At 40.2% G+C, this 22,682-nt stretch overlaps 1 protein-coding gene across 1 annotated transcript in view; it reads right to left on the bottom strand.

The window, feature by feature from the left end:
- Nucleotides 1-22,682, bottom strand: part of prdm5 (PR domain containing 5) — a 74,338-nt gene that overhangs the window by 24,203 nt on the left and 27,453 nt on the right. The window contains exons 9-13 of the mRNA XM_047373945.1: nt 19,454-19,538; nt 17,747-17,904; nt 17,170-17,263; nt 5,909-6,069; nt 2,418-2,511 (exon numbers count right to left, since the gene is read on the bottom strand). Of these exons, the coding sequence (XP_047229901.1) occupies nt 2,418-2,511; nt 5,909-6,069; nt 17,170-17,263; nt 17,747-17,904; nt 19,454-19,538 (592 nt within the window). The remainder of the gene's footprint in view (nt 1-2,417; nt 2,512-5,908; nt 6,070-17,169; nt 17,264-17,746; nt 17,905-19,453; nt 19,539-22,682) is intronic.

Raw genomic sequence — 22,682 nt, 5'->3', positions numbered from 1 at the left:
AGTGTCTTCAGTATATTTGTGCAGATGAGTTATGGGATCTGAGTGCCATTATATCTTACTCATAATTAGACGTCAGGGATGTCACCAGGTGAAGGAATGGATTATTTTGTCCCCTCACATAAAGAAACAACAAACAAACAAGAAAAAAGAAACCTGACTACAGAATGAGAGGACAGATTTACAGCTAGTCGGGGTCACAGGTCATCCGGTTGGATTCTTGGAGTGGTCTTTTCTCTTTTTACTCCTTTCTTTCTTTTAGGTGTCTCTTCGGCTCCCACCCCTCCCCCAGCATTCCTCTCTTTTGTTTATGCCATATAAATACAATCAGAGCGGCCTGCGGACCACACTGGTACACATTCTCTCTTTCTCTTGGTTTGTCCTTCACACATACACATGTATGCAAACACACAAATACGTGGTTGGCACGCACACTTATACAAAAGAGGCTGTTGACAAAGTGTGGTGGGCTCGTTAAGGGACCACCACTCAACACACACAAACACTTTGACACAGTAATCTTACATGCAAATGCAACAAGTGTTTGATGGGCTTTTATAAGACAGTGGAAATCTTATTTATATGTGGACCTGGTCATAGATCTGGCTGTTTGCTAAGTTTGGTCAGTTCTTTTAGTAAACTCTATGCAGCAACATGTAGATGCTTCATCAGGTGAGTCTGTGGCCAGATGATTAAAGGGTGACATTGCTCAAGAAATACAGGAAAGGGAAGGAGACAGTTTATAGAGCGTTGGAGAAGTATTTATACCACCTAAAACCTTTCCACACTCTGGCTCATTACAACAACAAGTTGTAATTTAGTGGGAGTTTATGTGAAAGACCCACACAAATTGTAATGTGTAAATACAATTATGCAGGGGTTTAAAAATTGCTTACTAATTGGTTACTATTACATCAATGTGGCCAGCCTACTTCCAGTCTCAATTTATGAAAGTTGGACTGGTTTATATCATGGTTTTCAAACTTTTTCAAACTCAGGGTTTGATGTCCTGCAACCTTTAGTTGTGGCTCTGCTTCACCACACCTAAATCAAATAATTTGTTCAATGGGGTGACTCTGTATAAATTGATTATATGCTGAGGAGGTAATTCAGCCCTTTCATTCAGGTGTGTTAGACCAGGGAGTCCAGGGACCTTTGAGTTTGAGAACCCTGACTTGGATACAACCATGTTCATGTGTTTGAATCATCCGGTCACATTACAAAAATAGATCCAATTGAAAATTCATGGTTGACTTCCATATGGCCGTTCACAAACTCTCTCCATCTAATCTGACTGAGTTTGAGAAATTTTGGAGAAGAATGGGCAAAACCTTTAGTATCCAGATGTGCAAAACTGGTAAAGAGACCAAAAACACTTGCAGCTGTATTTACAGTGAAAAAGGGTTCTAAATGGTATTCACTCTAGGGGCCTAAATATAAATGGACACCACATTTCTCATCAGTCTATTGTCTATACGTGCTTGTCCCTGCAGAGTATCAGTGGCTGCAGTGTTGCAGATCTCCAGCGGTCTACGGGTGAGAGGTGTGGTACACCTTGGACAGGTCGCCAGTCCATCACAGGGCAACACACAGGAAAAACAACCATGCACACATGCACTCATTTAGAGAGACCAATTAACCTAACAGTCATGTTTTTGGGCTGTGAGAGGAAGCCGGAGTAACCCTAACCTACACAGTTACAGGGAGAACATGCAAACTCCATGCAGAAAGACCACAAGCCGGGATTCGAAACCTGGACCTTCTTGCTGCAAGGCAATGGTGCTGCCAACTGCAGCACCGTGCTGCTCTTATCCTTTTTTTATTTAAAAAAAAAACCATCAAAATCTTTTATCTTCCATTTCCATTTTAGTTTATGGTGGTCTGTCGCATAAAACCCCATTAAAATATGTTGAAGTTTGTGACTAATGTGACAAAATGGAAAACGGTTCAAGGGGTCTAAATACTTTTTTCAAGGCTCTATAGGTGGGAACGAGAAAAAGGAGAAGACAGCCAGGAGCAGGCTGAGACAGAGAGAAGAAAAAGGTGGGGACCGAAGCCAAGAAGAGTCTGTGTGGCTGAGCCAGGCCTCTGCACCAGTCTGTTGGTAAGGAAACACACAGGAATGTGTAGCTTTAGTTTAAAGCAGTTTGATGAACATCCAGGGCTCAGATTTGTGGGGGTGTGAAGGCTGATGAAAGCAACGCAACAACATGTTGCATCTTCCTAAGATTCAAATGTGCTCCAAACAGTTTTGATAGTTAGACTTGATGAGTTGTAGATGTGTTACTAACTGAGGTTTTTTATCTGTCTGATACTGTGTGAAGAACAACCAGTTAGTTCTCCAACAGTGTGTTGAAATGATGGTCAAGACAAGACAAGACAAGACAAGTATCCAATCATTTAAATAGATTCAGACCAACCTGTATGGCTGCGGATATGAACCCTTAGCGTGCCGTTGCTGGCAAACTTTTGTCCACAGTAAGGGCAGATCTTCTCCTTCTCCCCTGTGTGAGTCTAATAGAGAAAGGATAAAGAGAAACATGTGGTAGATAATAAGAAAAACATTTGAAAAACATTCACTCTTCCATCCTTCCATTTCTGAAAATGTGATCTACTGTGACTGATGGATTTTAATATCAGAAAACATATTTGTCAGAGACTAATCATCAATCATCCAAACCAGATCTACTGCTTCATTTCTGTAGAAGATGCTCTCCAAGCATATGCAATTTTTGTTCTTAAACATTTTTTATAGCAGCAATTATATTTTTAAAGTTCTACAAATCAGTAGTAGTTAAAGATGCACATTCTGACATCAGATCTGCCGGATCAGAGACAGCACACCGATGACGGAGATTTGCCAGAATCCAGTGTCCAAACACATGCAACCCTCAGCTCTGGATTCCTGCTCCCAGACTGTAGTAAATTTCTTGAAAGAACCATGACACTGAAAGGTCCAAACTCAAAACGACAGACTCAACAGCAGTACAGGAACACCTCCTCTCCAGGGCCCCATCCTTCTCTCCATCGCCCCACTGCTTCCCTCTTGACACCTCGGGTGTTTTGTTACGAAACCCCCGTCCACACACTCACACACACGCTCAGAGAGAAGCTGACACAGACGCATGGACAAACAGGCTCACACACAACAATGTACAAACAAATCCACTGATATGAACATGTGTGTTCCAGATGGATCAGTGCTGCAGAGTGCAGTTTGTACAGCAGACAAAACACCACCGGTATTTTTACCTTCACACACAGAGAGCCCGAGGGAGTGCTTGGAAATGGGAACACTGCAAGTGTGGACTTTATTGACGGTTGTTTATAATTACTGCATGCTTTTTTTTTCACATGCATAAACCAAAAGGCAACAGGGCAATTTTCATTCATTTGTGCATTATTCTAAACGTGAGAAGATCTCTTACAACGTACAGAGTGTACATGGCATGCATGTTCATGTTGACACGCACACAACCCTCTCATATGACATGAATCCAGGCTCACTAAAGATACTTTTACTGCAACACAGGAATGCTCCTTGAATAATTCTGGCCTTTGCAGCCAGATAAGTAGAGCATTGCTGTGATGCATCAGCATCCAGTATGACTAATGACTATGGCTAAATAATGCACGGTATTCAAAGTCATTCTTTACAATGAAATCTTGTGTCCTTCTCCTTAATCTTTCTGGAGCACTACTCAGTAAACCGACACTTGATTAAGTCTCCTTAGGCCATCAAGCACTCAACTAATACTTGTGCATGTTGACAGAAGGCATTCGACACAAAGGTTGAGACGTTAGATATGACTTAATGGTTTTATTTGTTCAAGTGTTCTAAACATAGAAGCCTTTTAAAAAAGCTAGGACATAAAATAGGACTGGTGCAACCCCCACAGTAAGTTAAACTGTGTTAAAAAGTAAAAAAATAAAATTAAGCGCTACATAAAACGATCTGACATACAGGGACTTGCAAATTTATTCGTAACCCTAAAACATTTCCATAGTTTGGCCCCATTGCCCATTATTTTTTACAAAATAGTTCAAGCTCAGATTGAATGGATAGAGCCCGGGAACAGCTATTTTTACCAGTCTTGACTTTGACTGTGCCATTCTAACAGAGGAACATGATTTGATCTAAACCATCAACTCTGACTACCTTTCCTGTCCCTGCTGAAAAACAACATCCCCATGGCATGATGCTGCCAACACCATGTTATAGCCTGTTCCTCTGCAGAGAAATAGACTGTAACATTTTTACAGACAAAAATGCTCACTACATATCATTGTTTCAGTCTTGTGGGGGACAAAAACATTTAAACATGTATGGGATTTTGAATTACTTTTAAATGTTCTGTTTACAACGATACTTACGGCAAATTATTCACTTAAAACATTCACAAAATATTTGCCGACCAAGTTCAAGGCAAAGAGACCCACTCAGGCTTCATGTCTGTGATGATAATTTGAAGAGCTAAGTTTGCATAAGCAGTTGCAGTGAATTAAAGCCCACATTGAAGTGTTGTGGTCAGAAGGGGCACATGTAAATACAGCCAGCGAGTTGTCGTCTCCTCGGCAACCTAACTTTGATCAGGGCCATGCCCCAGGCAGCCTCCAGACATGGTCAGCAGCGACACAGTTCAGAGGGGCTGTCTTCAGTCCTACTGTTCTGGGAATTTTTCCTTTTGCTGTGTGCCAAGAAGCTGCTTGGTTTCAATCTTGATCCACAACCAAGCCGGACGCCGTCAGATTTACGGCTCATAATCTGCACAAAGATCTGTTTGGAGCTTTGAAACCCCGCAGAGCTAATGGACTAACTGCCATTTCAAATCTATAAAGGAATTCATTTCATAAAATCAAGATGGATGACTACACTAAGTTCGATAATCTGTGATGTTATTGAAGTTGGCTGCATCACTTTATGATGACAAGAAGTCTGTTGGGATGTTAAGCAGTGAAGCGTTTTGGAGGAGCTTACAACAGGTTTAGGTTATAAAATAGGACCCCAAGCTTTAAACATCTAATGGAGCAGTGGTGAATCGATCATGTGAAAATGGAAAGAGTATGGCCGAACTGAACACCTACTCAGAAATGGCTGTAGGCTGTAGGAAGCTCAGCAAACACGTGGAAGAAGGTACTCTGGTTGAACTTAGCTTACATGCTAAAAACTAAGTTTGATGGAAAAAGAACACTGTACATGAACCTGAAATTATTATCTCTAGAACAAAAATTGGGAGGGGGGGGGGGGGGGGCAGCATAGTGCTACGGGGATGCTTCTGTTCAGCAGTTTTTAGGAAGATGGATAAATACAGGGCAATCTTGGAAGAAAACCTGTTAGAAGCTTCAAAAGACTCGAGGTTCACCTTCCAACATGACAATGACACTAGACATACAATGGAATGGTTTAGATCTTCTGTTAGAACGTCCTAGTCAAAGTCCAGATCTAAATCTCTGGCAAGATATTGAAAAATTGATGATTACTAACATTTATTTAATCAGACTGGGCTTGAAAGATTACAGTTTACAAGTTTTTATTTATTTTTATTTTTTTTTTATAAAACATTTTTGAAAACAATTTTCCTTCCTCTTCTCAGTTAAGCCCAACTTTATGTCTATCACATAAAATCCCAGTAAAAAACAAGGAAGTTTGAAGCTGTAACATCACAAAGTTCGAGAGGCATGAAAACTTTTGCAAGGCACGGAAGTTTCTCAAAAGAGCAAAGAAAAAAATCACATTTAATGTTTCATAAGTGTATTTTCTTCAAGTGTCTTCTGTTTAAATTCAGTTTGAACTTTACGTGTTTCAAATAAATACAACTACAATTTTATCTGAACTCAGTTTAAAGAGCCTGCAGACATGTAATTGCCGTGTGTGATTGAAGCCGTCTGACTCGAGCCCTTTACCACTCACCTTCTTATGGCTCTTCAGGACAGAGGGAGTGACGAAGGCCTTCTCACACAGGTCACACTTGTACTTCTTGTGGCCGTCGTGCACCACCTGGATGTGGACGTTGAGCGTGTCCTTTCTCTTAAAGGTGGCATCACACTGGTCACATTTGAATGTCCTTTCACCTGCAGCGAGGACAGGGGATCGTTTTAGAGGAAGCTACTTTGTGTTGGCTATTGTTGTTGCCTCTGAACCACACAGTGGTCCAAACAGCAAGCGGGGACCCAATTTCACCGGAGCAATTGTGTGGGCAGAAAACTATAAACACAGGGGTTTTTCATTGCAACAGACAATGGTTTTCAGAAGGGTCTGGCTCTGCTTTACTGAAAACAAACCCTGTTTTAATAATTGCTCTGCTGAAAAGAGCTGAAACGCCAGTCAGACAGTATGCAGACAACCTGAGCTGCTCGCAGCATGGAGCCCAAAGTCTGCTTTCTGCCTCGGCTCTCTGCCCCCACACAACAGCCTCTATTGTTGGAGATCATTCAATTTCCACAGAGTTCTTCAGATGGTCGTTTCAAGCCTGCGCTCACTTTCTGTCTCTCAAGCCTGGTGATGGTCAGTTCAATAAGGCAGAACACCAGCTGGAGACTGAGGTTCTGTGTTTTCAATTAGCCAGAGACGTTCACCTGGTGGTAATAAAAGGCAACAACACATTGCAGACAGATTCTATTAATACGCTGAGTGGGGCTTATGCTGGATCTTAGGTCATGCATGTTTCCACACAATGAGGAACAGTCACAGTAATCCAAACACACACGCTTACACTGGGTTACTCTCAAAGCCTGAAAATAGTAAAAACACAGGTGGTAAAATAGCACAGGAAACACACGTGTTGGTATTTATGTTTAGGGTTTTCCCTGTTACAGATTTCTTCCATCTCACTTTAAATGTTTCAGATCGTCAAACTAACGTTAACATCAGACAAAAGGAGTTTTTGAATAAGTTAATTTCTATATAAAATTAAGTCTGCCCGGTGGTGCAGTTGGTAGCACCACTGCCTTGCAGCAAGAAGGTCCAAGGTTTGACTCCCGGCCTGGGGTCTGTTCTCCCCTTGAATGCGTGGGCTCCCTCCGGGTACTCCAGCTTCTTCGCGCAATCCAAAAACATGACTGTGTGACCCTGTATTGAAGAAGTGGGCATAGAAAATGGATGGCTGCTTTAATTTTACTGGCTATACCCAGGCCTGATTACTGCCAGACTTGCAGAATCGAGAAATTACAACATGAAGTAGGCTCACCTTTCCTAAAAAGCCAACATATCATGCTCCAATCTAAAAAAAGTTATGAACAGATGAGAAATAAAGTCATGAGGCAAGAGGTGAGAGGACACTACTCCAGATGGGTGGATCACAACCCTGTGTTATGCAATAAACCTCTGATTATTCCTGCTGAATATTTTGAATTGGTTGTATTTAGATTTAATAATTTTTTACTTGTATTTCAAACTGTAACTTTTGCAATGCAAAATTAGGTGAATGTGTTATTGGCCTGACTTCCTTATGTTCTGTCCCATTATGAAGATGCCTCTCTCAGTACAGACGATCAACTGATTGATGCTGCAGGAATCAAGATGTTCAAAATTTCCAAACAATAAAAAGTCTTCCCACTGTACTGCTGAACGTAAACATCAATTAATGATTTTTCTATTGGAAGCACTGATGCAAACAGCATCAGTGGAAGGAGGGAGCCCTTAAAGTCAGCACATATAATTTCCATAACCAGCAGGGTTGTGTACAACAGTGAAAACGTACAAAACAAAGACCCAGGAGAGATTAATAGTTCCAGGTGAGTAAATCTGGGGGGGATTAAAGTTTAAGACAGAAAAATGGAAATGCACCTATAGAAAACACACTAATAATGTAATTATTCCTCCCACAGTGCGGCGAAATCTGGTATTGTACTGTCTGCCACCTGGGAAAGCGGCAAGAAATGGCTCAAGTTTTACAGTCTGCTTTGTTATCTGGATCTGTGTGAAAATTAGAGCTGTTTCTTGCCAAGCTTCAACCACAGTTTTTGTCAACACGATGACCTTATAAATATTTCAACTTAAGTGGAAATAAAATAAAAAATAAAAAGAACAGCATGTAAACATACAGGGGTTGGACAATGAAACTGAAACACCTGTCATTTTAGTGTGGGAGGTTTCAAGGCTAAATTGGACCAGCCTGGTAACCAGTCTTCATTGATTGCACATTGCACCAGTAAGAGCAGAGTGTGAAGGTTCAATTAGCAGGGTAAGAGCACAGTTTTGCTCAAAATATTGAAATGCACGCAACATTATGGGTGACATACCAGAGTTCAAAAGAGGACAAATTGTTGGTGCACGTCTTGCTGGCGCATCTGTGACCAAGACAGAATTAAATGTGCACCTCAACTCTCCTGTTTCCACCAGAACTGTCCGTCGGGAGCTCCACAGGGTCAATATACACGGCTGGGCTGCTATAGCCAAACCTTTGGTCACTCATGCCAATGCCAAACGTCGGTTTCAATGGTGCAAGGAGCTCAAATCTTGGGCTGTGGACAATGTGAAACATGTATTGTTCTCTGATGAGTCCACCTTTACTGTTTTCCCCACATCCGGGAGAGTTACGGTGTGGAGAAGCCCCAAAGAAGTGTACCACCCAGACTGTTGCATGCCCAGAGTGAAGCATGGGGGTGGATCAGTGATGGTTTGGGCTGCCATATCATGGCATTCCCTTGGCCCAATACTTGTGCTAGATGGGCGCCTCACTGCCAAAGACTACTGAACCATTCTTGAGGACCATGTGCATCCAATGGTTCAAACATTGTATCCTGAAGGCGGTGCCATGTATCGGGATGACAATGCACCAATACACACAGCAAGACTGCTGAAAGATTGGTTTGATGAACATGAAAGTGAAGTTGAACATCTCCCATGTCCTGCACAGTCACCAGATCTAAATATTATTGAGCCACTTTGGGGTGTTTTGGAGGAGCGAGTCAGGAAACGTTTTCCTCCACCAGTATCACGTAGTGACCTGGCCACTATCCTGCAAGAAGAATGGCTTAAAATCCCTCTGACCACTGTGCAGGACTTGTATATGTCATTCCCAAGACGAATTGACGCTGTATTGGCCGCAAAAAGAGGCCCTACACCATACTAATAAATGATTGTGGTCTAAAACCAGGTGTTTCAGTTTCATTGTCCAACCCCTGTATGTATGTGACCACCTAATAATTTTTTGGCAGGTTGTGATAGTGGAAATAACCATAATTTGTTTCACAGCAGAGTAGCTGACCACTCGGTTGTAAGTTGTTTGTTGTGTTCATTAGAAAGACAGGGAAAGAAACTGTCTCTGTGGTGTACGGTGGCCGTGGGGTGCAAAACACTTTTACAAGTACCGAAACAAATTTACATTTCAGAAAACAAATTTACATTTCAGAAAACAAATTTACATTTCAGAAAACAATTTAACAAGATGCGAAACAAATTTACATTTCAGAAAACAAATTTACATTTCAGAAAACACTTTTACATTTCAGAAAACACTTTTGCATTTCAGAAAACAAATTTACATTTCAGAAAATCAACCGGAAAGGGAATGTACCAACGCCGAGGCTGACCCGGAAGTCAGCCTCAGGGGCTGCATCCTTCGAAGGCCGTATTTGTAGGCCAATTATGTTACAGCGCGGCGACGAAGGCTGTCCCAATTCATGAATCATGACTCCCTCAAATGCTGCCGACAAATGTGTCCTTATTTTGTCCGATTTGAAGGATGGGTCGTGAGTATCCTTCGCGGCCCATCATTTCCCATCATTCATTGCGGGTCGAAGCGGATTGGTCAAGCAGGGGAAGCCATGGCGGACCATAGCAACAAAAGCTGTGAGTAAATTGTGGAAAATTACACTTTCTGTGACACAAATTAACTTCTACAATGTTTATAGTGCGGGAATATAACTATGTAGACGTGAAATATCTGCTTGATTTATCTAGACATCGCTTAATTTCAAACGTGCTCTGACGTGTTTCCGTTCCCGGCGTAGTAACCGGCTCGCCTCGCCAGCCCTACCGGCGGTGAGGTGAGCTAGCCCGGTAGAGATCTGACCGACTATCGGCACTAAGCTCCCGCTGGCAGTCATCACAGTGAACGTTTAACACAAGTGATTTCTAACAGTTTATGTTATTATTTTAATTGTTACTGAAAATCAATTTAATATTTCAGGTGATATTAAGGTTAACCAGAATAAATGGTCAGTTTTATGTAATCCAACTGTATCGCTGGAGAGTGTGATTGAGAATAAATCAGCTTTACAATATGAATTTTTAATGAAGAAATGTGCTATATGTTTTAAAAGTTTATTTATAATTCAGTTAGCATTATAATTTCTGATTCCAGGTACAATCCAGAGACAATCATGTTCAGGTAAAAAAGATGTTTGATTTAACTAGCCAATAAACAAAGAGATAGCAACTTTATGGCTAATGTATGTTGACATACTTTATATATATATATATATATATATATATATATATATATAAACAACTTTAAATTTTAAGATAGATGGTAATTATAAAGTATTTGATCCCCTCTGGCTGTTCTTAGATAATTATATAATAATGCAGTGTTTTTGATGTATTAGTATCTTCTTGCTTTGATCACTTACAATATCCAGGTGCATGCCTTAAAAATAATGTGTTTTTCCATCTCCATTCTTCCCTTTTCTAGACCAGACCCCTTTACTGCAGGATCAACCTGAGTGTCCCAGTCCTGATAGCTTCTTCAACCAGGAGGACACCAGGCCTGATTTTCAGCTGAGCAGGGAGTCTCTGGCAGTGCTGCTTAATCTTTTGCACCAGGATAGGCGACATGGATGGGTGCTACTATTGAGACCTTGGTTTTTCTTTTCTTGGTGGCAAGTGGCACATCCTACAGAGTGGTCTGCAGAGTGTTTGGGATGCCTCGCTCTACTGTCCATCGCATCGTCCACAGAGTTACAGAGGAGATCGTGGCTATTCGTCACCAGGTCATCTACCTTCTAAAGACCCCTGAGGACTTAAGGCAGTGTCCCGTGAGTTTGCAGGGCTGGCACGCCAGAGTTTTTCTTAAAGCTGTGGGTGCAATTGACGGCTGCCATATCCGCTTCAGGTGTCCAAGCAGCCCTGATGGTCAGTGCTACAGGAACAGGAAACTCTTCCCTTCCATAATCCTGCAAGCAGTTTCTGAGAGCCATTTTATTGACACGTATGTGGGCTGGCCTGGGTCAGTGCGTGACTCTAGGGTGCTCCGCCACAGCACGCTGTACAGTTTATCCTCCTCCAGGGCATTTTATCCTTGCTGATGGAGGGTACCCATGCCTCCAATATCCACTCCCCCTCATCACTCCCTACAAGAGGACAAGACAAGATGTGGGAGCCCAGCGCTTTAACAGCCATCAGAGCGTGTTTTTGGAATGATGAAAACCAGATTCAGGGCCATCTTCCTGCAAGCGCTGGAGGCGCACGACACCTTTGTACCTCACGTAAGTTTTGACCTAGATCCATTTTATATATACATTATACATAATATATACACATATATGCACCTTCTTTTAAATTGTTTTCAGGTCATAACAGTATGCGCCATCCTCCACAACATCTGCTTTGGTGCTGGGGATGTCATGGCCCCAGAGGATGACCCAGAGGAGGCTGTAGAAGAGGATGAGGGTGAGGTCGGGACTGAGACAGTCAGCGGTGCTCTCTGGCGGGACCAGCTTTCAGCTGAGGTGTCAGCCCTGGAGGAGGTACCACCAGAACATGACTACTGTGTCAGCCAAGCATAATATTATAGATGTGATTAATTTTTGAGGGGTATAACTAATTGTAATATTTTGTGAACACCATCTTCTAATTCTGCATTTTTCCGATTACCTCTTAGTGATGTGGCAGCCGTCAATTCAGCCAGCCCTTTAAACCCACTTGATGGACGATGACGTGGACAGTGGAGAGAGGCATCACAAACATCTGCAGACCACCTGTGTGAAGCTTTGCTCAGCATCCAGAAAGACTAACCACAGATCTCAGTTGCAGCATCCCATCCATGTCTCTGACCTTGTGAGAGATTTAGCTACACCACCAGACTTTCTATTCAGAAAGACATCTGCCTTTTTGTTCTGTTCAAGAGGTTTTTCCAGGAAACGGTCACTCAGGGTGATCCTGCTGTCGCCATTGTAAATACTTGTACATAGTTTTATTTTATGCCTTTTGTCTTGTAATCTTGATCTGTTTGAATGTTTTCTTCCCCCATTCTGTTTAAAGTGCTGTTTGTATTTTTCATAATAAATTCTGTTTATAACTTTAAATGAAGTTGATGTATTGTTAGATCAAATGGAAATAACTAGTGACAAAAACAATTTTGAAATTTATTAGAACACCTTAAAACTTTAAGAAACAATCTGAACAAAACTTAATATTTCTTATGTAGCACCTTATTTTGGTGCCATTCTTTGGAAAACAGTCTGTCCATTCTCTGTGCCTTCTTGCCCTCTGCTTCTCTCTGTACCCTCATGTCCTCCCTGATCAACTCCATCATATCTGTCCCTCTTTCTTTTCTGACCCCTTCCTGCTGGCTCACTGTCTTCCTTCTCCATCTGGTTGCCCACCGCTCCGCTTGGCCCTGGAGTGTCCTCAGGGATGGAGGCAATTAGGACAGGAGGTGTTGTGGAAGACCTTTGTCCCAACACCTCATCCATAAAGACAAACCAGGGCCAAGTAGCAGCAGTGGGATTTTCACTGACTCCCTCTCCTGACCCTGGATACTTACAATCCTAAAGTTAGATGGAATAAAAAAAAAAGAGTTCACTAAACAGAGAAACCAACAAGACTTTTAGAAATATTTTTTTATTTGTGTGTGACATGAGAACTTCTGAACATAATCTAAATTCTTTTTTTTTTTTTTCAAATTGTCCCACATTGTTTTGGCCTGCAAAGGGGGTGACCTTCCCCTGTTGGTCCATCTTCTCCAGAATTGTCCTGAACCGAAAGAAGTATGTTAATCACTGGATGGATATTTATTAAAGATAGAAAGATAGGAGTTTATGAAACTGGACAGAAACTGACTGCAAAGAATGTTGTTATTGTACCTCCAAGCCACGGTGGCTGAGTTTTTAGCTCCAGTAAAAAGGTGGTGGTTCTCACCCTTGAGCTTAATAAACTGACCCGTCTGCTGCTTTGTACCTAAAAAAAATATATAAAAATACCAAAAAAAAACCATCTTGCTTAATATCAGAGCAAAAATAAAGCCTTTTTTAATTTCACATTTGTCTTAATTTGAAGAAAATATTAAAATATTTCTCTGCAAATGTCTAAAACAAGCTCTTTCAAACTTTTAACTTCTTTACTGAGATTCACTTACATTTGGAGGTGTATTCCTCGTCGGGTGTACCTGGAATCAGAAATTATAATGCTAGCTGAATTATAAATAAACTTTTAAAACATATAGCACATTTCTTCATTAAAAATTCATATTGAAAAGCTGATTTATTCTCAATCACACTCTCCAGCGATACAGTTGGATTACATAAAACTGTCCATTTATTCTGGTTAACCTTAATATCACCTGAAATATTAAATCGATTTTCAGTAACAATTAAAATAATAACATAAACTGTTAGAAATCACTTGTGTTAAACGTTCACTGTGATGACTGCCAGCGGGAGCTTAGTGCCGATAGTCGGTCAGATCTCTACCGGGCTAGCTCACCTCACCGCCGGTAGGGCTGGCGAGGCGAGCCGGTTACTACGCCGGGAACGGAAACACGTCAGAGCACGTTTGAAATTAAGCGATGTCTAGATAAATCAAGCAGATATTTCACGTCTACATAGTTATATTCCCGCACTATAAACATTGTAGAAGTTAATTTGTGTCACAGAAAGTGTAATTTTCCACAATTTACTCACAGCTTTTGTTGCTATGGTCCGCCATGGCTTCCCCTGCTTGACCAATCCGCTTCGACCCGCAATGAATGATGGGAAATGATGGGCCGCGAAGGATACTCACGACCCATCCTTCAAATCGGACAAAATAAGGACACATTTGTCGGCAGCATTTGAGGGAGTCATGATTCATGAATTGGGACAGCCTTCGTCGCCGCGCTGTAACATAATTGGCCTACAAATACGGCCTTCGAAGGATGCAGCCCCTGAGGCTGACTTCCGGGTCAGCCTCGGCGTTGGTACATTCCCTTTCCGGTTGATTTTCTGAAATGTAAATTTGTTTTCTGAAATGCAAAAGTGTTTTCTGAAATGTAAATTTGTTTTCTGAAATATAAATTTGTTTCGCATCTTGTTAAATTGTTTTCTGAAATGTAAATTTGTTTTCTGAAATGTAAATTTGTTTTCTGAAATGTAAATGTGTTTTCTGAAATGTAAACGTGTTTTCTGAAATGTAAATTTGTTTTCTGAAATGTAATTTTGTTTTCTGAAATGTAAATGTGTTTTCTGAAATGTAAACGTGTTTTCTGAAATGTAATTTTGTTTTCTGAAATGTAAATGTGTTTTCTGAAATGTAAATGTGTTTTCTGAAATGTAATTTTGTTTTCTGAAATGTAAATTTGTTTTCTGAAATGTAAATTTGTTTCGCATCTTGTTAAATTGTTTTCTGAAATGTAAATTTGTTTCGGTACTTGTAAAAGTGTTTTGCTGGTTATTGCAAAAAGTGCTTTGTAGCACAAACCTGAAGGTAAAAAGCTAAATAGTTTGTGTCCAAGATGTGTGGGGTCTGCAGAGATGTTAGCAGCCCTTTTAATGAGCTTATACAAACCTTGGACTGATCGACCGTCCATCCATCCCATTCCTTTAGATCAGGTAGCAGGGAAAACAGGTCCGGGATGGAAACCCAAGCACCACAACTTTGAGCTCATTCTAGTTTTGAATTCACAAAGGTTTAGTTTGAAAACAATAATAAACCCAATAAAAAACATAAACCACCTGGATATTTTAACCTATGTTTTTTCTTAATGAAAGGTCTGCAACAAATAAATGATTTCTACCCCGGAGCAGCCTAAACATTGTACAGTGAAATTATGTTACTTTTAGGAGAGGATGCAACAACTTTTCCTCAGAAAACAGTTGCATTCAGATGCAATTACATGCCTCATTACTCTGTGATAATACACACAAGAACTCTGAAGCTGCAGCTTTAATGAGTCTGGTAGTGATCGCACCATGTGGTGGCTACTGTTTGCGAAAGTTGGTTAACCTGAAGTCAGCATAATATGTATAATTTTTTTAACCAACTTATTCATCATAAATTTTGTTCCTAGGTAGCTCTTTATTTCATCACCTCAAACTGGTTGTAGCTCTTTTCTCTGTAGGAGCATTTAAAGAGAAAAAAGTCGCACCTAAGATAACGACCAGCAACAAAGTCAGACCCCTGCTGTGTCTCCTCCTCGAGTATCTGGGCTAAAAAAAAACATCAAATTTTTGACACTTGCTACTGCAAATGTGACTTTCAACTGCTGACCAGGATGACTGATGCGTTTGCAACTGGACTCTAGTACATATGGTATATAAAAATACACGATGCCCTAAATTTTAGGTATAACGGTGCGTCGATCGGTCAGCCCTGACTTCCATAATTTTGAGTGATCAGAAATTGGCCGATACTTGCATGTAAAATCAATCTTAACCACCGATCTTATTTACCTCTGCGTCTGATGTGAAAACAATTAAAGACTGAAGGAACTGATTTTTTTTAGTTTAGTTCATTTAGTAGTTTCGACTAAAATGCTCTAAACCTTTCATTTATATTTGAGAGCACTACTTCATGTGCAGTTAAAACTATTTTGTAGTGTTTCACGGATATTGTTCAGTGTTTTTCAATAAAATAAAATTGGAACATTGAAGGTGTATTGTGACCTTGGTTATTAAAAAAAATCGGTATCGCCCAAAATCAGAATCGGTAGATCAGGCTTGTTTGCTTTGTTGTCAATGTTTCTCCTTTGATGTCCTTTGTTCTCAATGTTTCTACCTCAAACAGATGAATGTTACTCATGTACACATTCAACACTAAACAACTTCAAAGAAACTCATGTTGTAGAACCATCCAACTAATTCATTGTTTCCATCAGCTTGGTTCCAATGCTTTTTAGATGCAGGGGTAGAGACCAACAACAAACAATTAAAATGTTAAAATTTTTCATGTTTAAATTTCCCAAAGTTCTTTCAATAACAATTGAAAAAAAACTATAGACATCAAAACGATGTTGATCTTGCAACTGGAATAAAATAAGCAAATGTCTCTAATCTTCCTGCAAGATGTGATGTGAATGCAGACCAACACTGTTTACAGAACCAGTTAGAATTACCAAGGCACTGGAAAATCTGATCAACACTGCAAAAGGCTTACAGAAGCACCGAGTGATGGTTAAAAAATGCATATCCAGTGCCTTGCATTCATACCATTTGAATTTCTCACATTATATTATGTTATAACCACAAACATCAACTTGAGTTTTATGGGGGATCTGTGCGACTGATTTACATAAAGTAGCACATGCTTTGAAAACCCCTATAGACACTCCGAGAACCCTGAATAAAATCTAATGCAACTAATTGACTGGAGAAACCTGTGTGGAATTTATTCTCAGTATGAATGCAGCTGTTCGGTGAAGACTCTCAGAAGTGTGTTAGAGAACATTAGTGAACAAACACAAGGAAACACCAAGGAACATCAGCAGACAGGTCACGGAAAAGGTTCTAGAGTGGTTTAAAGCAGAGTTAGGTCATAAAACAATAAAAAAAAGTTCTGAACATCTTACAGAGCATTCTTCAACTTCATCAGAGATCAACAGCTCCAGTAAGAGAATCCTTTCACATCATATGAGCTGATTGTGCACTTAAATCTGGCCTTTACGGAGCAATGGCAAAAAGAAATATAGGGCTGAAAGACAATAAGAAGTTCACAGTTTGCTATGCATCATATAGGGGACACAACAACATGAAGAAGAAGGTGCTCTGGCCAGAGCTACAGTTGGGTGACTCAAAGCATGGAGAATAGCCCAGTCAAAGTTTAAATCCAGTTAAAAAAACTGTGGCAAGGCTTCAAATTTTGATCTCTCCAACATTTCAAATCTGACTTAGTTTGAGCTATAAAAAGCCTAAGAAGTTGGTTGAGGTTTGTGGTTGTAAAATACGGGAAAGTTTAAGGAAGGGTTATGAAAACATTCGCAAGGGACTGTGCATAAGTGACCAAGCTTTTATTAACATGATAAAATCCATACTTACTGTTGTGGATAAGAAGGTGGCGCTGCAGAGAGAAGGGGGTACGGAACAGCGCTTTACACTCCTCACACTGAAAGGGCCTTTCCTCGGAGTGGGTCTGCAGGGAAGAGTCGGGCGGGATCAGCATTTTTATAATGTGCAAGGTGAGCCCCCTCTTGCCTCAGCATGGGCTTTAAGAAGGCTTCATAAACTGATTTTAATGGATCACACATAATAGCAATAACCAATGAGGTTTGTTGAGTTGATGAAGAGAAGCAGCTTGAGGGGACTCTTGTTCAAAATGCTTCTGTCTTACCTGACCATACCATCCATCCACCCACCCGCCTATCCATCTGAATGACATCTTAATCCCCAAAATAAACACGAGGAAACCAGGGGGCTGGAAAGGGCCAGAGACCCCACAGATAACAGCCACCAACAAGACCCTGATTGATTGGACCCTAGCTAATGGCTAACTTTGTTTTCTTAAGGGAGATATTCTGTTTCTTCAAAGACATCATGGTCATATAAAGAGAAGACCTCCAACTTTTACTTAATCTGCTAAAAGACAAACAATTGATCAGATTCTATATTTCCTCACCTTCTTGTGATTCTTATAGACATTGCGATGAGCGAACTCTTTTCCACACAGTTTACATTTATATGGTTTATCCTCACTGTGGATGATCTTATGAGCTGTCACCTGATCCAAACGCTTGAACGATCGACTGCAGATCTCACAAGTGTAGGGTCGCTTCTCTGAGGGGCAGATTGAGAAAGATTTGGTTTAATTAACAGACAAGAAGCTTAAAAATTAATAAATACATACAACTGAAACCAGACGTTTATATCCGCTGTATAAAAAGACACATGACCTTCTTCTCACTGCATGACATTTAATCCGACTAAAATTTTCTGTTTTAAGTTCAGTTGGCATTCCCAAAATTATTTATATTTCCTAAATGTCAGAACAATGTGCTTCAGAATTTCTTTTGTTATTTTCTGGAAATTCAGAAGGTTAGATCCAGTGAGATCACTCTGCCTTTAAACAATTCTTGAAAGTCGAGATGATGACATCACAGCTTTGCAAGCTTCTTATAGGATATTTGACAACAAATAAGTTACATGGAGGCAGACCTTTTATAAGGCAACACCTCAAACACACAGCTTCCTTGTGTGACATCATGAAACAATTCAAATAAATCAGGTAAGAGCTCAGGTAGAAAACTGTGGACCTCCAGAAGTGTGGTTCATCATTGCAATTACAATTTCCAGATGCCTGAAGGTGCCACATTCATCTGTTTAAACAATTATATGAAAGTATAAAGATCATGGGAACACCCAGACTTCATACAGTTGAGGAGGGGGACGGGTTCTGTGTACAGACATGAACATGTTAGGGTGGAAATGTGTGACTCAACCCAAAAGCAAAAGTCCTGGTGAAAATGTGAAGTGAAACAAGTCAGGGACCGACATGAACTGGAAGGCCACTCAGAAAGAAATAAACCATGGCTCCAAAAAACAACAGCAAAAGCCCAATTACAGTTTGCAAAAGCACACAGGGACAAAGACCATAATTTTTTTTTTTTTAAGTCAGGCCTTAATGACCACTGTTATATTTGGAGGAAAAAGGAGGAAGCTTGCAAGCCTAAGAACTCCATCTGTAAAGTAAAAGGGGTTGCAGCATCATGTTGTGGAGGTTTTTTGGTGCCTGAGAGATGTGTGCATTTCACAAAATAAATGGCATCATAAGAAAATAACCGTTTGTTGAAAAATTGAATCAACATCCCAGGGCATCAGCCAAAAAGTAAAAGCTTGCCAGGTTCCAAATGTACAATGACTCTGAGCATTCAGCCAAATTACTTACAAAGTGGCTTATGAAAAACAAAAGTAATGTTTTGGAGTTGCCATCACAAAGCCCCGATCTCAGTCCCATAGAAAACTTGTAGGCAGAGCAGAAAAGGTATGTATCAGCAAGGCGGCATACAAACCTGACTCAGTTACAGCAGCTTGGTCAGGAGAAAATGGCCAAAAATCCAGCAAACTAAGATGGGAGGCTTGTGGAAATAAACCCTATACTAAGGTACTGTAGGTATTAGAGTATTTATGAGTATTTAATTAATTTAATTAATTAATTTTTATGGCATTTAGCAAATAGAAATAATGTTGATAATCCTAACGGACCTACAGGAAGATACTTTCAGTCTGATTTAATTTTATAGTGAGAAAAAAAGGTTCTGATTCTTTTCAAACAGTCCATTTAAATATCTGGTTTCAACTGTATTTATTAGATGCAGTGTTTTCTTACCAGAGTGTGTGATCATATGGCGTTTGAGCTGGTTGGTTGAGATGAATTTTTTGTCACATGCGTGGCATTCAAATATTTCATGTACCTACAAAACAAAGGGAAAAAAACGACAATCTGTTTATGTTAAAACCAAGCAATTCTTTTTTTTTTTTCAAAGCCAACGCCTATGGAAGCTCAGGAGGTTAATTCTGTAATGGTCAACTGTTGCAAAATCTTGACTGTTTTCATTAGACTGATGTCCACACACAGAAAAGCAATTAAAGTGATGAAAAGTCTCAATCTCAGCTCTGCTTCAGTGCATGCTTCCAATAATAGCGCGTTTAATAGTTCCCACAGCTACAATAGCATATGCTAATGCAACACAGCTCCTCTTGTCAGTGCTGCTTCTGCAGAAGCTTGTTCAGCTGAATAATGATAATGGAAGTCTTTAGCTGCTTTTCAGCTAAAGTGTCATTATGTAAAGTTTGATTACTCCTCAGCATGAAAAATACTTCATGCTCCAGTGGATTTGATTGAAGTTGTAAGAACATGCCACGTTATACAGTCGTAAATGTGCCATCTTTATAATAACACTTTATGTTTTGGTTGGGGAAGGGATTCTTTAGAGCAATTCCACCGTTCAGGGGAAAAGTAATTTGTCAAAACCTGATAGGATGGTGACATAAATTCTGCCTTTCTGATTTTTATGTTATGACAGGCATAACATCATTGATCATTGTGTGTGATTCAGTTTGAATTGCTGCCTTGTTGTTTAATGCCTTCGCCTGCAAAACCGGTCGAGTTGTAATCGACATTCATGTCAATCTAGATTCATATCTGGACATGCGTGTATAAAGAATATATACAAAGTCCTATATAATTGTGAAGTGGAACATTAGGGATACATGGTTTCAAAATGGTTTACATAAAACCCCAAAAAGTGTCTCATCCATTTCTATTCAACCCCCTTTACTCTGATACTCCTAAATCTAAAGTAGTTCAACAAACTGCCTTGACAATTAGTAAATAGAGCCTACCTGTGTAAATCTCAGTATAAATCCAGCTGATCTGTGAAGGCATCTGATGTTGCCTAGAGAACTATCAGTGAACTAACAGCACCATGAAGACCAAGAGACCCAGCAGACAGGTCAGGGAGAAAGTTAATGAGAACTTCAAAGCATGGTTAAGCTAGAGCGCTGCGTCCCAAGCTTTAATATCTAACAGAAGACTGCCCGATCCATCAGCCAAAAACGGGAAGAGTACATAGCTGCATATCTACCAATACATAGCCTTTCACATAAATTTAAAGATTGACCAAGAAGACCATTAATCAGAGAAGCAAAGATGCAGATATCCAAAGCTCAGGTGGAGAATTTGTTGACAGGACAACTATTAACCACCCATTAATCCTGCCTTAATGAAAGAGTGACCAAATATAACAACATTGAAAAAAAGCCATAAGAGGTTCTATTGCCGTGTAGGCAAGCCAAGCCATGTAGGAATCCAACACAGGGAGAAGGTGTATTTGTCAGATGAGACCAAAATGGATCCTTTTGGCCTACGTGCAAAACACTGTGTGACAGAAAAGTAATGCTACACATCACTATAAAAACTCCATCCTCACAGTGAAATATGGTGTTGGCAGCATTATGATGTGGACTACTCTGTCTTTGCTCTTCGCAAAGACAGAGTAGCTGGTCAGAGTTGATGGGAAGATGAATGGGGTTAAATAGAGGATAATCCTGGATAATAACCTATTGGAAAACTTCAAAACACCAGGGCAGAGGTTGAACCTCCAGCAGGTCAGTGATTCTAAACATACAAGAGTTACAATAGAATGGTTTAGATAAAAGCATTTTCATGTGTTACAATGACCCAGTCACAGTCAGGAATGAATTGTTTAAATTGTTCGTAACAGATGCTCTCTTTCTGATCTGCCTTAAGTTTAGTTTATTTGCAAAGGATATGGGCAAAGGTCTGCAGAGATCTGCAGGCTGAAAACCATGACCAAACCCAAGTATATGTACTGCTTTGTGTTGCTGAGGTCACATAAAATCCCAATAAAATAAATTGAGGTTTTTTAAGTTGTAATGTGACAATGTGGGAAAGGTTCAAGAGACACTTGATGCACTTATATTTAACTATATGTGATATGTGATCTTGTACACCGGGAAAAAGAATGACGTTTCTATTTTTAATTACAGTGAAATTATCCTGTCATAACTTTTTTTGTCAGCTGTTACAGTTGTCCTAAAGGCTCTTGCATTAAACCCAAATATGATTATGGTGAGGTCAACCTATTCATCAGAGTGCAAAGAGACTATTGTGCTTAGTTTGATTTAATTTCCTTAAGCTAATCACAGGTAGTCATGTCTAAAAACACAACCAGGTTTTGTTGGTGCAGGGAAATTGAAACCCTTCTCCTTAGTTGGAGTTGGAGTTGAAGATGCCATCATACACCTGCTTCAACAAACCCACTGTCATCTGGACAAAGCCAGTAGCACCGTGAGAATCGTGTTCTTTGATTTCTCCAGTGCATTTAATACAATCCAACCTGATTTGTTTTGTCAGAAACTCCAGAAGACTCAGGTGGAGGCCTCAACAATCTCCTGGATCAAAGACTACCTGACAAACAGACCACAGTTTGTGAGACTTGAGGGTTGTGAGTCTAACCAGGTAGTCAGCAGCACAGGAGCACCACAGGGGACTGTACTCTCACCATTCCTTTTCACTCTGTACACCTCAGACTTCCAGTACAAGACAGACTCCTGTCATCTGCAGAAATACTCGGATAATTCTGCAGTTGTGGGGTGGATCAGAGATGGACAAGAAGCTGAGTACAGGAAGGTGGTGGACCGCTTTGTGGCATGGTGTGGAAACAATCATCTCATCTTGAACGTGACTAAAACAAAGGAGATGATTGTAGATTTTAAGAGAAACAAGAATAAATCAAAAACTATTTCTATCATTGGAGAAGAGGTGGAGACGGTGGAGGAGTATAAATACCTCAGTGTTCACCTGGACAACAGACTAGAGTGGAGATGCAACTGTGAAGCCATCTACAAGAAGGGACAGATCAGACTGTACTTCGTGAGGCAGCTTATATACTGAACAAAAAAGTGTGAAACAACTGAAAAAATGTCTTATATTCCAGGTTCTTCAAAGTAGCCACCTTTTGCTTTGATTACTGCTCCACACACTCTTGGCATTCTGTTGATGAGCTTCAAGAGGTAGTCACCTGAAATGATTT

Source organism: Girardinichthys multiradiatus, chromosome 9 (genome assembly GCF_021462225.1).
Source record: "Girardinichthys multiradiatus isolate DD_20200921_A chromosome 9, DD_fGirMul_XY1, whole genome shotgun sequence".
Classification (NCBI taxonomy): Eukaryota; Metazoa; Chordata; class Actinopteri; order Cyprinodontiformes; family Goodeidae; genus Girardinichthys; species Girardinichthys multiradiatus.
The sequence above is the reverse complement of the archived record's forward strand: the minus strand, read 5'-3'. Positions and strand labels throughout refer to the sequence as shown.